Here is a 16,929-nt window from a genome sequence, read left to right as displayed (position 1 = left end):
AGACGCTGAATATATGTATGTGTGTACCTGCCTTTGTGTGCCTGTATCTGCTTATACACAGGCATATCTATATGTCTTACATGAACTTATATAAGATTTTAAAACCTGTATTGAAACATAGAAAAGTATTGCTGATGTTTGATGATCTTTGTGATTTGGGGTCTCCTAATTGCAAGTGATTTAATTTAAACATTACTAATGTTTTTAAAAACATCTAAAGCACTATCATCATGAGTACCATTAAAGAATCATTTTTATCCATTTATCCTAGATTCTACTAGAGGCAGTCACGAGCTGCCTTTGCTCAGACAGTCACCTTAGTTGTATGTGTCTTACATGATTGCTGTGCATAAAGGAAAGAAGTATGGTAGAGGAAAAGGCAGAATATAGGAAGAAACAGTAGAGGTTTGTAGAAGAGAAAGATAACTCCATTTCATTTCCAGAAAATAGGACATGGAGAATTAAACCCTCTCACCAGGCTAACATTTAGAAGTCTATGTTTTTAGGAGGTTAGGGAGTTATTGAAAACCCATAATAATTTGCTTATGATAAACTTCAATAGTCAGATTAAGAATATTAGAAGACCAGTTTGGTCTTCAAGTATTACCATAGACCATTGACTAGTTTTTATTCCATATTTCATCAGAGTTGTATTTGTGCATGAATTTGTATATTCAAAAAGAATTCATCCTTATGACCTTGGGCATTTTTTCCCCCCACAGTCATTATTGAAGTCCTGCTGGTTTTTCTGCCGTATGAAAATATACATTATAAAATGTACATAAAAATGGCCTTATTCCACCATAAACATCTGGAGACAAGAGTATATCTAAAAACAGATTAAAAATTTAAAAATTAGAGTTTTGTTGCAGGCTGTATTCCCCCTTCCCATCTCTTAATTTTGTTTATTTCAGAGGAATTGTTCACAGAATAAAATATTCTTCCATCTAGAGATAGATACTGGATAACTAACATCTATTAGAAATAACATCTAGAGATGTGAGCAGTTTAATACAGATTAGTATTATGTAGTGAACTCAACAAGCCAGATTATGATTTGGATGGAGAATTCACAGTGAGGACTGAAGTGACAAATGCTCAAAATCTCCTGAGGGAACAGGTGAATCGGGTCTCGTGATACGTCTGAAATAAATGTGCTTGCAGGATCAGTTCCACTTCTGAGCATCTTACTGTTTAATTCAGATGTTCCTGTGTATTTACCTGGGATTAAATACAGGTAACTTTAACCAGAGCAGTACTAGTGTAAAAAACAATCAGCAAATGGAAAAACTGTCATTAGTGTTCTAAAAATGTTGTGAGTTAATAACAACAGAATTACCTGCAGCTTCAAACTATTTCATATGCTGGTAAATATACCTAGGCTTTTTTACATACAAGTGTGCAGCATTACAATATAGCTGTTGCTTTATAAATATGAATCTGTGTTAACATATTTCTAAAGATACATGGTTCACAATGATCGGTTGCATATAAAGCCGTGTTTATTTGGAACAGATTAAACGTGATATAAAATATATTTCATATAACATTTTACTTCTATAGAATTTTGCTTACTTTTCTAAAATGGAAGGCAGTTACAGTGTTTTATTTAGTGTTTATGGTTAAAGCAAATTATTTGTGAATAGAGATGATATCAAACCTGTATTTTCCTACAGTTCATCCTTTGAACTGTGCTGTACACCTTTCCCTATGACATGAGAGTCCAGCCAGAAAAGTACCATCGCGTACTGCAGCTATCTGCAGGGAGCCAGGTGTCTGCTGGCGACAGGGTTACTCTCCGCCTGGCAGAGTGCGGAGCCCTGTGTGCCTTCGGTGAACAGCGTCACCAGTTTGGGTCTCCCTCTGCTCAATCATTCCTCTCCCTGAAATTACATTCAGCTTAACGTTCGAAACCGTGGCCACTCTCTAAATTTGTTTGACATTGAGCGAAAGATTGAAAAATTAGTAAGAGGTGAATGACAATGAGACCATTGCGTAAGCCGTGTTTCTTTAGGAAACCTGGGAAATCAACAAAACCTCCTAGGCTACAGATGAAACATTTTGGTGAGGCAATAATGTAAAATGTATTTCAGGTAGGTTGTTAAGAATACTTTAATTAATGTTTTTGTTGTTTTTATGACCAAGTCTTGCACACTCAGTCATATATTTTTTTGTGTATTTCAAATAAGCATTAAAAAAAACTTACCAAGTTTACCTCATCATAGTATATTTTAAAATCATTTCATGTAACTATATTGAGTGGGCTCCAGAAAATGCAGATAACTTTGAATACCACAGCGTTCAATAGTGAGGTGACTGGGGAGGTGATCTGTTTGCCAGCATCCCTTCCAAACTGCTATAGTGCCCTGATGATTTAGTTGCTGTTCCTGAAAGGAATACTTCTTGCGGTGATAAAACAGCACTGGCAATTCTGATTAGGAAATTCTGTGATATTCCCAGAAGTGCTGCTTTGCAGAGATACGGTGCCAAATCCTACGGTAATTTAAAGTAAGTGCAACCCCCACTAAGTAACTGGAACTGCACAGAATGTAAATCATTGAAGAATTTGTCCTGTTGTGATGTCTCAGCAAGGAACAAGAGCTTGTGTGAAGCTATATATTTGAATTACTTTAGAACTGTTGATTTTAAATAATACCTACTATTTATGTTATTTGAGGTAAGCACTGATGTTTTGTAATATTTTACGTAAAATATTATATATTCTACATTAAAAGCACCAGATTCAGTGTTCTAAATGAGGATACCGCTTTTTTGTTGTTTCGCGTATAAATGTGAAACTACATTAAAAAATACTCCCTTTTCTTTTTATCTGTGTAAGTCTCAGACCGTTCGGAGCCTGGATGCCATGGGTGTCAGACCGGGAGGTTCCCCAAGGCAGAAACTCTTAAAGGACTCCTTAGCAGCTAAAGAACTTCAGACCATGGAGAAACACCTAGCTGGTATGTACAGTAGCAAGGTATCATAAAACACGTAGCAGTACTCACCCAGATAGCTCTGCCAATATATTAAATGACGGGAAAAATGTTCTATCATCTCACATGCTGATGAAAACAGATAAAAACTTTGAACTTCCCTTTTTCTGCATTGAAGAGAAACAGCACAATTATTGTTGTGTTTGTAGATGTAATGACAGTAAATGCAGTAATTAAGCAGTAATTGAACTGTTAAACATACTGCAGTCTGACAGCTTAATAACGCACCTTTTTTTGTTGTTTTCACATTTCACCAAGACTTATGCGATAAGGAGGTACTGATGCTTCACCTACATTTTAGTAGTCTTTAGAAAAAGCTGCAGTGGACCTTTAGCTTGAGAATAGATTGCTTTGCTGGAAAAGCCCACCTTGTTCATGGGACTTCTGACTAAGTAGAAGTCTGTTAACTTGCATGCAGTGGAACATCTGCAACATCTCTGATGGAATAACCTTTTCTAAAAGGTCAAACAACCCCCTCTTTTTTTTTTCCAGTGAAAATATGTTTTGGAGCTCTATAAAAATTAATGAGGGATATCCTAGGATATAGTTTGCAATTTGATGTTCTTTGTAATCAGTATTTTCTTATCTTCAGCTTTAGTTGTAAGGAATGACATAGACCTATAGCATGGTAGTCCTATTTTATGCATGCTGTTTGTCACATGGTGAAAGCTGCGCTTCGTGGGCCAACCCTATTGAAAGCAATGCAGAACTGGAACATAAAGACTGTGTATATAAGGAGGAGGGAGAAATGAAATTTATCTGATCCTTCTTGACTTGCCACTTTCAGTGTGATTTTCTAAAAGACTTTGGACATTTATCCCACCAATAATATTGGTGTGAAAGGCTTGGGAGCTGTATCCTCTTTAGAGAGAGGTACAGCTGCTGTACTTTTGTCTGGGGGCTGTTGCAGCTGTAGTCAAGGCAGAAGACAAAGCTAGGAGCACAATGAGGGAAGCACTTTAGAAAAAAGATCTTGGAATGGAACAAGAACTAAAAATTATGACATCTGCAAATGAAAAAAATTTAGATGTTTTTTGTTTCTGACAACAGAGATACTGTTCAATTTTTCTTGTTCAAGTCACTGTAGCTATTAGCCACTGCGAAACTAGACTGAAAATCCATGAACCCTCTCTCCAAACTGAAACTGCCAGGAACATCTAGTGGGAACCAGGAGATTAGCAGGTGGAGCTGTGGTCATCGGGTTTCTGTGACATAGCGGTGACCTGAGTACCCCAGGGGCCTCTGCCACTGAGGTAGCACTTCCCTTGGTTGTGTTGCTCCAGTTGTCACTCGGGAGGGATCTGGTGAAGATCGCCCTACTTTGATTTATGTCCTAACTGGTCGCACTTTCATGGTTGTACAAGCTGTTCTTCTATGCAGTATGCTCTGAAACATGCAGTTACTTTAGATCTCCCTTGATAAAGCTGACAGTAGTAACTACCATAGTCAAGAGAATATGGAATTTTAAATACTTAATTGACCGTAAGCTAACTAGCTACATTCACTTAGTCTCCGAGATTGAGTCTGCTCTTGTGTGACCTACAAGGTCTTCTCTCTCACATCAATGCTGTTGTCATTTGGCTTTGGGCCTGTTATTTCAGTAACGCTGTAACATGAGGTTCAGTCATTCTACCATTCAGTAATTTTTGTCTGCCTGAGAAATTCAGAAGAAAACAGCCCAATTATTAGACATTGGACTCTTGAATTCCTAATAATTCATGTCCTATTGTAACACCAGTGCTGCTTGAGACAATTATTCCCCTCACAGACAAGCGTAACATAATTTCCATGAAGAATCAGCTCAGAGGATCTCAGATAATAACGCTGTGGTTTTGCTTACCCTTATTTATCTCATACATTTGCAGAAGTTCAAGTGTCTCTGATATCAGCAAGTCTCCTTGTTTCAGTTCTCTTACCAAGCACACTGGAACCTATTAATTCTACCCAATACTAGGCAGTCATTTAGATGCCTAAATTCTCACTTGGATTACCTGCGTAATGATGAAGTGTGGTCCCCTGTCTCAGATACATCTTCTTAAGGAGCCTGGCTTTCTCTTACGGACTATGTGCTGGATAAAACTCACTCCTGACATTAGGCACAGTTTGGTGCCTGTGCCTAAATTAGTGACTAGCACCAACTGCCAGCAACTGCCTCAGTACCTTGATATTTTAAAGCAGCATTTTTACAAAATCAAATATTGAAGCAATCAGTTTTCTCTTCCTTCTCTACATATGGCTTAGTAATACTTTTGTCTAAGATCCAGTCTCTTATGTTACTGTGGCTGCTTTATATCACACGCAAGCAGAGTATATTTTTTTTGGTAGTTAATTCCAGTATCTTGCCAATTTGGTTTGTTACACTGATTCTGTGGTCTTTCGATACCTCTGGAATACATTTTGTCACCAGAAGAACTGTTAAACATATAAACAATTTGTAAATGCATTATGAATCATATCCTTATTCTGGTATTTCTTATATGAAAGTAAAATGCCTTTGTGTTGCTCTGTTGCCTGCATTTTATTTTCCTTTAAATGATATTGGCAAGGGATTTAAAAAATTCTAAGTCATAATTCAATTCTGGTATTTACTATGGATGAGATAATACTGTAAAGCTGGAGATGTGTGATGATTTTTTTTTCCTTTCTGGTTGAAAATTTGATATTGAATCAAAATTAAAAAGAAGATCTGTGCTAAATAAAATTGAATAATTACACTATGGAAACATGTTAATTATATGTGGAGAAATGATTAGAATAACCGGTGTATCTGCAGGCTTGATTACTATATGGAATTAAGGAAACATGAGCCAGAATAAAATGTTTATTTAACTCTTATTAAATCATTCAATACTCAGATAATTTCTTAGCATACTGAATCATCATGGGGAAGCTAGAAATCTGTAATTTTGCAAAGACATAGGCTAAGGTGGATCATTAAAATGACATATTTCTCATTTGGTTTAAACTGGATACCTCACATCATTGTCGTTTAATGGCCCCTAAATTTTTGCTAGGCACCTTACAAGTTCCAAAGTGATGTGTATTGATTTTTTAAAAAAGCATAATGGAACAGTACTACAAGATATAAGTATTTCAAAATGGAAATAATTAATTTTAAGAGGTCAGCAAGGTAGCAATTAGAAATATTCTTAACTGTGTGCTAGAAACAATATGTTTTGAAATTTGCTAACAGGATAGCATTTAATCTTTAAAGAGTTGAAAGACACTTTTTTTCTGAGGCTTTCACAACTATTTCAATTTTACCATCTTTTCTAGTACTAGCATTTGAAATGTGTGGAATATCTTGTATTAGACTATTAACATGAAATTCAAATAGCTTATCTTCCTGTTTTCAAGGTGTTATTATAAAATAAGTTAATGTTAAAGGCAGCACATCTTTAATTATTTTACATACAGCATTCCTTTTATATCTACAGGTAAACACAAGTGAAAAAACATCTGATTTTCCAATATGCAGTGTAGAATCTGTTTCTTTTCAGACTTCTAGAACCTGATATTATTGTTATAAAAATAAAGATGAAATGCTTATTTTATATAAGTTCACTTAATAGGTGTTTAAATCAGTAGAGCCTTGCTGATTTACAGCTTCTGGGACTGTGACTTATACAGGTTAATGGGAAATGGCATTTCTTTGCTAAAGATAACTAACTGTCCCTATCAAAACCAAGTTACAGTAGAGTACGTGCCAGTGAGAGTGAAAATTCATAATGATTGTGTGAGATAAAATAAACTTGAGTAAACTGTTCCTTAAGCTTGACATGTTTACTTGCAAGGACTTTCAGTATGTTAGCAATGCTAACCTAAATTCCAGCTACCCTCACCTAACTTTGTTGGAAGTATCTGATTTAATTCATTAGAAGCATCAATATGATTTAAATGAATTCAGAAGACAGTTTTCATCACTACCCCGATCTGTTCTGTTTTTAAATAGGATCTTATTCCTTATGGCTGTGTGAGGGGTAGGCACTGGACCACCAGATGGTGGCCATTTTTTCTCCTTGGACTCTAGATGTTGGTGACCACCATCACCTGCTGTGGCACTGATGGCAGGCCAGAGCACAAGATTCAGATTCAAACAGGATCGCAGATCCAGATGTGCCAGAGTTCAGGGATTATTTCCCCCAGAGTTTTGGTTGAGCAATAGACAGCAAGGCGAGAAGCAAAGTCTCACCTTGAACCAGTTTTGGATTGCCTGAGGATGGCAAGTTTAGCTCACTGTTCCATCGTGGTTTGATGCTAATGAGAAACTGTGCAAAAGCTACAGAGAGATAACTTTGAAGAAATGAGAGGGATTTTTATGGGTTGTATTGGCAGTCAATGAAGTGGAAATATTTCGTTTCTGTGGGATAGCTGTGTTTGCAATAAATGAAATGTAAATAAACTTTGAGGAAATGCTTGTCAAACATTTGAACTGTTAATTCTGATGCCTGGTATTTTAAGGGTGAATAGATTTTCTCTGCACAGCTTCAAGTTGTCGCTTAAATTGGAGAAAATAGATTTTAAACCAGAGAGAAACAGAAAGTTAATTTTATTTTTTCCCTTTTTTTTTTTGTTTTATTTTGTTTATGTGTGTGCACAGATATTGAGAAGGACCTAGCACTATGGGAAGAAGCAAGGCTCTCAAGAAGCCCTAGTATCCAACACCATAGTTTAGTTACATCTGACCATCAAGGCAATCTTCAAGCTACACAGAGCCAAAATCTGAGGCCACAGGTGCCAACTCAGATGGGGAAGAACATTCAGCTCCAAGGAAACAAATCACCACCGCTGCCCACTAACAGCAGAACGCAGGTCTCCAGTGTTGCAAACAGTAGGCCTCCAACGCCTGGTACACAAACCAACAGGCCACCGACTCCATCAACTCCAGGGAGCAGACCTGTGACCCCAAATAGCTTGCTGTCACGGCCTCTTACCCCTAGCAACCAAGGAAATAGGGAAGGCATCATTAGTATGCAAAGAAGCAGATCTTTGACATCTAAGAGCCAAATGGGGAGGACCCTCAGCGCTGCTTCAGGGCTCTCTGTGCAAATGAGTGGAGACATTGTTGGAACTGTCACTACTCAGAGAAGCAGTTTATCAGAAGTAAGATTTTCAATTTAATGTTTTTGCTATGTTTAAGAGCTACTATAACGTGAAGACTAGATTGTGTTTTATGTTGCAGTAACATCAGTATACCTAATATAACTTACTACTCTGAAAAGAGCTTGAAATGTAATGATGAGAAAATTAGCAAGGAAATACTGCTGAGCTTTGAGACGTACTGATTAGAGAATGTCAGGATTATTACAGAAATCATACTGAAACACTCGTGCCCCCCAAATTTTCCATGAGCTCTGTAGGATTTTGCTGGCCTGATGCATTGCAGTTTTATTAGCCTTACAGTTTCTAAGAGGTGCGTACCTCTGGAATATTAAACACAACTTTATCTTATCTTTAAGATTCCAGGGTATTTTTTTCCTACTGCACTGGCAGTGCATAATGTTTCCTTGGTCTGCTTTTTCTTTCATTTTTTGGGCATGTTGGAATGATTAGTTAGGCATCGCTGAATGGACAAATTTTCCGAAACACAAACCTGAACTGCAATAAGAAAAAGTCTAACATCGTTGAATCACTGCCTAGTACTACGTGTACATTAACAAGACTGATTCAAAGCATAAGAACTTCCTGTCCCATATCAATGCCTTTTACAGGATTAGTCTTTGTTTAAAACAAAACAAAAAGTTAAAGTACCTTGTAAATTTTGAGTGGGGTTCTCCTCTGCTAACCTTAGCTGCCTTAAAGATAACTTTAGTGTGTAGGCAGTGGAAATAAAAGGACCTGTGAAAGAATAGCCCTGCTGTCTATCTCAGATACATGCCTTACAAAGGTGAATCTTTTCTCAGGAAATGCCAGTCCTTCTATATTGACTTGAGAAGGACCTATATGTCTAGATTGCTATTTTTTTAATGGTGGAGGAAGTTGGTTCACACCATTTATTACCGATCTCTTTGTAATCCATTTGTCAAAACCTGGATAGCTTTTTTCCAAAACTGGAAAAAAAAAAATCATACCTTTAGATAATTGTTTCTGAGAGGTATCATTTGTTTTAAAAATCTATTGGGTATGACACTTGACACAATGTATTATCAGTCCAATGACTTTTAAAAAAAAAAATTAAATGTTGTTTATAATAATATTGCTTAGAGATGCTTGTAAGAAAATTAGGGATTTGATACTTAGTATAATCTTGCAATTATACATATGGCCTCCATTATTTATTGTGAAAGAAAGTAAATGAGGCACAGATAACTCTAAAACTAAAGAATCTGAGGAGGAAATCTTACTTAAATTGATGGTGGAAAAAAAAAAATCATTTTAGTGTTTGAGTGGCAGTGCACTAATCCTATCACTTGAGCTACTTCACCTAGAATTGGATATGCGACTTAAAGACATGAGGACTGAAGGTGGCTACAATTCTGATGAAAATATGTTCACTGACAGTGGCTATATTTTCAAACCAGAAGTTTTCCATGGAAAAAAATATATAATTGTAACAAATTTCTTTTTTGACAAACAAACCCCCTTTCATCTCCTATTTTGAGGGGTGTGTGTGTTTGTGTGTTGGAATTTTCTCACGTACCAGAAAATGATAATTGAAATTCATTTTTTAACTAGAAATGTTCAGAAGAAATGAAGAGTTTCATTGTTTCCCACTAAACACTCTTCTTTTTCTTTCTTTTTAAGCAGTCCTGTTCTTAACTGATACATAGTCATGTGATACCAACGAAAATTATTGTATAGACTCCTGAAAGTGCCATGTAATGAGCACTGCATCTCCACCAAGGGACATCCAGTCTGTCCATCACTTCTGATCTTTCCTGTAACAAGGCAGGCAATTAAAAATGCTTCCTTTCACAGCCTTTTTGTAGTTATAGTCATAATAACCATGAGTCCCATTTCATTTGCTGTGACTTGTTACTTCTGTTTGCCAAATCCCAAGCTCTGCTCATAGCTCTTACAATGTGTCCTGTTATACTTCTAATATATGTGTATATATATGTCTCAAGAACTTTAAGAAATGAGCAATATTATTACTCTGCTTTACAGTTAGAATAACATGTCCAGTTTTATCCAGCAAGCCCACTGTAAAGCTGGTGTTAAATGTCAGCATTTCTATGCAGGATCTTATCCTCTGTTATAATCCCTTCCAGAAGTGACAAATTCTTTTCTTCCTCTTTATTCGCTGGGTACAATAGTACGTTGGCTGCTAGTGACCCAGCTCAAACCATATTTATCCTTTCCTGACATCCACAAGTGACCTTTAACTTAATGGAAACTGGTCTTGGGACTAGCTCTGCTTCCAAGGATAAAATTGCTAATATGACACGTTCATACTCAAGACCTTCCTCTGTCAAGCTGTAAGGGCCCTTGGATGTCAGAAAGTAGCTGATGGAGGTCTGGCCAATCTGTCGGTCCCAGCAGAGCACTCCGTGTTTGTAGTGTTACACTGGAAGCTGTGGGAGCTCTTTTAAGTTATCTTTGCCCGCTGAAGTTCCTGATCACTTGGAGAAGTGGGTTTAAACAGAACATACCCAGGAAGTATCTCTGCTCAGTGACACTTTTTCCATGTTAGAGGTGTCCCCCTATTTGTGGCCATGGGATTTCATTACAGATGAAATTTCTGTTACAGATTCTCTCTGACCATGGAGACAAATTTTAAAAAGTCAAAGGTGGCCTGGGGTAGGAGAAGAACGATAAAATTGTGTCTGTCTTTGAACTTTTACAGATCACAAAGATATAAAACTTGAGGCTGATACTGTAAACAGTTTTGGAACTTTCATTGCACGTTTTGTATCCTCTTCCTGTATAAAAGCAGTAAAATAAAAGAAAGGAAATTGCCTTTATTCTTTAGACCTACAGTGTGAAATGGGAATTTCCACTAGATGCAAATACACTGTGATTATATTGCCAATCCTATAGAAGATACTATGATAAGATTTTGCAAACAGTCTGCTTCCTTACTCTTAGGTGGTGTTAATGGAATGAACCAATACAAAGTTGATGATACATATTTGAAGAGAATAAGTCAGTTGAAAAGGATGCAGTTACTGGGTACCAGGAGCATGATTTAGCATAAGGAGCTTGAATTAAAGAATTCAGAATCTGCATGGGTTTACACTGTGTGTGCTGTCACTTGTTTATGAGGAATTTTAACATATCTTTCAATGCCTTATGTATGCTTCCTTGTTTGTAATGTGTTTCAGAGTAACGTAATAAGTCTAAAATACAAAAATATTAATGATAAATACAATTCAGAGTTCTCCTTAAGTTTTAGTAAAGTTCACTCTGTAGCTCAGGGTGGTTTAATTTTGTTATAGCACAAGTCTGAAATAATTTGGTAAGTACTTAACATATCAGCTGTTAAGAATGTTTTAGGTTTTTTTAATGCTCAAGACATAATGATCTGAGATTTTGTGGACGGGTTTCTGCCTCTTGGCATACATTATATTACAAAGTTCTAACAGGTGTGTTTTATTATCAACTCTATTCAAGGCTGAATTGAATTATAGCAAAGAAATGCTACCTAGAGAAATAGTTTTACTATCTCTATAAAACTAATAAATCAGGGTTCCAAATCCTTTGGCAGATACTTTTGTGCATTTACCTTATCCTTTGGTGTTTTGTATAAATTGACAAAGGAATGTTGAATCCTGCTTGTCTCTTTAGGATGGATTCTGTTAAAGTGACACAATTCTGTGATGATTATCAATAGCTGTTGAGATGAAAATACTACTGAATCCCTTGTTTGCCATTTCATTTTCTGAACACTTGGAATTTTACAATCGCTTTATTTATCCAGATAGTTTAGAGTGGTATTCAATAATCTTTATTGGTCTGTCATTGTCAACAGCAGGAGATTTCTATTTGAATATAGCATTGATTAACACAAATTCACCTACTAGTTATTGGAGTACAGAGCACAACTCAATGTCAAGAGGCCTCTTTTTGGTTAGATATTTCCATTCTGTTCTGCTGCCTGGCTCAGTTCTTTGCTCTGTGTTTTTGGAAGTTTAAAAAGTATACTGATCAGTGGGAGAGCCACTTGCTCCTACTGCAAGAATCTTGCAGTATAGAATCATAGAACCATAGAACGGTTTGGGTTGGAAGAGACCTCAAAGATCATCTAGTTCCAACCCCCCTGCCACAGGCAGGGACACCCTCCACTAGACCAGGTTTCCCAAAGACTCATCCAACCTGGCCTTGAACATTTCCAGGGATGGGGCCTCCACAGCCTCTCTGGGCAACCTGTTCCAGTGTCTCATCACTCTCACAGTAAAGAATTTCTTTCTAACATCTAATCTAAATCTACCCTCCTTCAGCTTAAACCCGTTCCCCCTTGTCCTGTCACTACATGCCTCTGTAAATAGTCCCTCTCCAGTCAGCGCTGCGGTCAGCAACCTTCTCTAACACTGACTACATTTGAAATGGCAATACATGCATAAGGCCTGGAGCTCCTGCCTGAGCTTAGCGTTGGGCCATTGCAGCAGTCTTTGTGGGTTTTTTAACAGATTACTAACAGAATTAATAGTTTACTCACAGTGAGTTAGATCTTGATTGAACAGCCTTAGGTTTCCAAGAACTGAGTAAACCAAGCTCGGTTTATGTTTTTAAACAATAACAGCCTAACAATAAAAATTATGCCCTAGCGCTGTGCAACACAATTTAACTGTGAATGTGTAGATTCTGGTTTTCAGCTGGTGTAAAAGGAGACAGGGCTATTATCCCCCTTTTTTTTCAGGTGCTTGTAAGAGTCTGGCCAGTAATTTTATGATATTTGGACAATGTTTAAGTTCTCTTTTGGAGACTAGACTTGCATGTTTGAACTGTTTTTGAAAATAAAACTATGCATTCCAGTCTCATCTCTCACCTTGAATATTGCAAAGGAACCTGTCAAAGTATTTTATATGTCTGTGTGTGTACGTGCTCACATAGATATATGTGTGTGTATGGAAAAATATTTTTATATATATATTATATAAAAAAGGAGGCAATTGTAAAACATTTTGAAAAGCATGTATTCAGCTGTGTATGGATTTCTAACTATGTAAAACATTTGTATTTTGATGCTTAGAGTTTTATGGTATTTTGGAGACAAAAGTTTCCATAGCATTCTTCCTTCACAGGCTTTGTCCTCCAATAAAACCATAGATTCTAAATCAAGTTTCAGGCCCTTGTTCTTACTAGATTGGAGACAGTGAAAGTTCTGACAAATCAAAGCTTTACTTAAGCAAATTGTGCATGACATGTCTAGGCATAGTCTAAAAACTGCAGGGACATATGGAATATCTGCATTAAGCTTTTGTTCTGTGTCACTGCTTTTCTGAGATGGGTATGTATATATATGTGCCTATAGCAGATAGGTAGCTTAAGAGACTTTTTTTTTCCCCAGGATAGATAGATAATAAGAATTCAATAAAAAATTTTCTAGGCAGCCTGCATGTCCTCTACATTCTGGTTTTGTTTCTCAGCAAGTTCTATTTTTTTAATTTTTTTTTTTTTTTATTAAAGACTTTCTCCTCACTAGTTAGTTTAGGTTAGAGTGTTTGCTACAGTCTGCATTTATATAGAACCATTCTCTGTCATTTTATCTAAAATAGATCTGTTTGTGGCAGGATGAATTCTTACAACAGCTTCAGCTTGCTCATCAACCTTGGATATTGCCGAGTGACACAGAAAGTGAAGGAGTGGAAACTGACCAAGACAAATGTAAGTATATTTGTTAGGACCAGATGATATGTCAAAAACCCTCAAACTTTCAACTTCTCTTTCTCATGTCATCAAATCCTGTGAAGATATCATGCCTGCTCGCAGGAGCTTTCTCATAAGTAGCAATTACTCATTTGTTTGAGGGTTGAACTTTATAGGACTGATTTACATAAGCTTTCCTACAGTCACTGAACATTGACATAATGTTTGCAGACCACAGTTTATTTCGCTAAGTGAAACAATTTGTACTGATAAGTTAAAGTAGCTGTTCCAGAGAAATAGCATGAAGTTGAAAGAGATGGTCTCTTCAGTAAATCTGTATTGACTGGCAAAAAACCCCCAAGAAAACCCGATAGCTCTGAAAAGTAGAGCCTTCCTCCTCAGGTCTGTGACTCCCTTATCTCTATTTTGCCTGTATTCCTTTTAATTCCTCTTTGAAAAAAAAAAAAAAGTTCTTAATCATGCAAGTAATCCTTAATATCCTACAGTCTGAAGCAGTAGTCTAATCATAAAAGCAAAGGTCAGCAGGATCATAACATAAATGACAGAACAAGTAACAACAAGTAACATGCTTTAAATTGCAATACATTAAAACCGTAGCAAGTTGTATCTGCCTACAAGGTACCTGTAAATAATCTTACTGAAAATATTAAATGTTTTGCATTTTCTTTTTTAATTCACAGTAGTTTTGTGATCTGCAAGGGTGAATATACATACTATTTCCTAAAATATGTAAGGTGATATACATGGAAAGAACAGATGATTTAATCAGCATGTTTAGAAAGCTTAATCCATTCTACTAAAACTAACATGCAGAGTTAAAATCATTAAAAAAAAAAAAGCCAATTTCGTCACAGAATGGAACAGCTGTGTAAGAGATTAATGACTAATAATAATGATGCCAGAATACATTTTTAAATTATGCTACTTAAAAAAATTAAGAGTTTTCTATTCATATACCAATTTCCGCAAATCCATACAGAGCCTGGGGTTTGACTATGAAATTTCATTTTACATAATGAGACACTGAAGATCACGTACCAGTTTTATAACACTGGTACAGTGCTAAAATGAAGTTCTGTGTGTCCAGCTGATTTTAGTCCAAAGCCGTTAAGTCCTATTTGATTCGCACCTGAACCTTTCACTTATCTTTGGGCTGAAGCTCACCTTAGGTGGCCAAAGGGAGAGCCTGGTACCTACCTTATCTGTGCACGTGAATTTTCCTCTGTGTTTTCTGTAATGAATTTACAATCCCACCAACATTGGTAGGATTGACTACGCACACACAGACTGGTGCTAACTATGTGGTCAGGGAGAGTAATGCTTCAGCACAATTCAGGTGCACAGCATGGTTCCTTTATAGCTGCCGTACCATGAATTGCATGGGTGTGGGGATTTCTGAGCATCTGAGATCCTGTGCTGTAAGATTCTAAGAATCCTGGTAGATCATTGTCACTGCCCAGTATGACAGAGTGGTAAATGACAGATAAAAGTGTAGGTCCTACCAATAGATCAGTAGAGATGATAGTTGCTGAACTAATAAGTGTTTCTCCTGGATCTGATGGCACCAAGAATGGAGAAGGGAAAGAAGGTAGCTGTAAGCTGTAGTTTCTGTAGCAAAGAGGGATTTGCAGCCATAATACACTCTTTTGAGACTGTAAGCCTGTGTAGTAGTTAACTGCTGCACTTTTTCTAGCACGCCAGTCTTTCTGCTAATATAACTAAAGTAGTAGAACAAAAAAGTTTGATCAAAGCAATACTTTCTGCATCTGAAATCTAATAATGATAAATGTTATTAAAAAATAACAATAATAGTGTTATCATCCCCATCTGAGCTAATACGCTAGTGTCGTTGGCAAGCAGACAGTGGAGAAATGCCACTGCTGACAGAGAAGCTGCCAATTCCCAGTTGTAAAGTGGAGAGTCAGTGAGGGGCTTGGCATACTTGCTGATGCCAGTGGTTGTAGGCAGAGCAGCTGGCAAAATTACTTCATTTTTCACCCTGAAGTTAATAAATCTGTGTGGATGTTATGTGTGTGATTTAGTGTTGAGGGGGCCCAGGAGTTCATAATTTATGAGTCTGAGCAGAAGAGCTGCAAAATTAATCTTTACAATAGCAACACCTGTTCTTTGACTCAGCTTTTAATAAATTATATGTGGATAATATTTACCACATTCTTTGACTACTTTGAGATAATAGCAGCCAGGTGTAAAGCTAGTTTTTGGTAGTGGGAAAACTAACAATGCAAAAAGAGAAGCTCTGTGAGTCACCTTGAGTTCTTTTAAATGAATACCTTCTGGTTACTGTTCTACAAGAAAAAGAATGAAAAAATGTGGACTACAGTTTCAAATGTAGTCAGGTATACGAGTTTAAAGAGGCTATTTTCAAAGCCAATGCTAGCTGAACAGAATTGGGTCACTTTGGCATCTCAACATCTCCCAACAAACATCATTTGCAAAACAGATATGACAGTGCACATCTTGTCTTATGGAAATGAGATCTAGGCTCTCAGTTCTTGCAAATCAGACTTTACTTTCTAAATCCTTCAGGGTCTCTGACAGCATTTTAAAAAATTATCCTTATCAGCAAGATCCAAAGATAGCTGGAAGTCAGTAATTTTTAAAGCTTCATACCAATTATGACAAAATTTCAAATCAAATAGTTATTCATATAAAAGAGTATAAATGATTACAGCTTAAAAGATTTATTAAGGAAAGAAAAACATTTTTAAGAAACAATTTTTTTAGCATATCCTCTCCTTCCTCTTTATGTGCTTAATTAAGTGGCCATATGTCAGAGAGATAGATGTATAATTATTTGCTCTTGTAATGTAAATTTTGTTATTAACTAGGAACCAACTCATGCTTTTTTAAGAACTACTGTCATTTAGTAACTGAATCTCTTCTGCTTGCTACATGTGGTCTCCTTTGATACTCTGTACATGCTGAGCAAAGAGGGGTGAAAATGGCCAAGGCAATATGATCCAAAATGAAGCGTTTGTGGTTCTTTTGTGATTTTAGTGTCACTAAAACACCTGTAGACAGGGCCTTGTGTCTTCTTCCTCAGCTGTCATTCCTGAAGACAGTTCTCCATTATTACCTGCAGTAGTTTGCTTGTGTGCTGATTCTCTGCAGAGAGTTTTCAGACGATGCATAGAGATCATTCTTG

The 16,929-nt window shown here is 36.7% G+C and overlaps 1 protein-coding gene across 4 annotated transcripts in view; it reads left to right on the top strand.

The window, feature by feature from the left end:
* The window catches only part of C2H8orf34 (chromosome 2 C8orf34 homolog), a 201,662-nt gene that overhangs the window by 147,164 nt on the left and 37,569 nt on the right, over positions 1 to 16,929 (top strand). For all 4 annotated transcript variants that reach the window (XM_075743929.1, XM_075743927.1, XM_075743925.1 and 1 more), the window contains 3 exons: positions 2,840 to 2,960; positions 7,594 to 8,096; positions 13,667 to 13,760. In XM_075743929.1, coding sequence (XP_075600044.1) covers positions 2,840 to 2,960; positions 7,594 to 8,096; positions 13,667 to 13,760 — 718 coding nt within the window. The remainder of the gene's footprint in view (positions 1 to 2,839; positions 2,961 to 7,593; positions 8,097 to 13,666; positions 13,761 to 16,929) is intronic.

Source organism: Balearica regulorum, chromosome 2 (assembly GCF_011004875.1).
Source record: "Balearica regulorum gibbericeps isolate bBalReg1 chromosome 2, bBalReg1.pri, whole genome shotgun sequence".
NCBI classification, from domain to species: domain Eukaryota; kingdom Metazoa; phylum Chordata; class Aves; order Gruiformes; family Gruidae; genus Balearica; species Balearica regulorum.
Note: the sequence above shows the minus strand (reverse complement) of the source record. Positions and strands in the feature narration are given on the sequence as shown.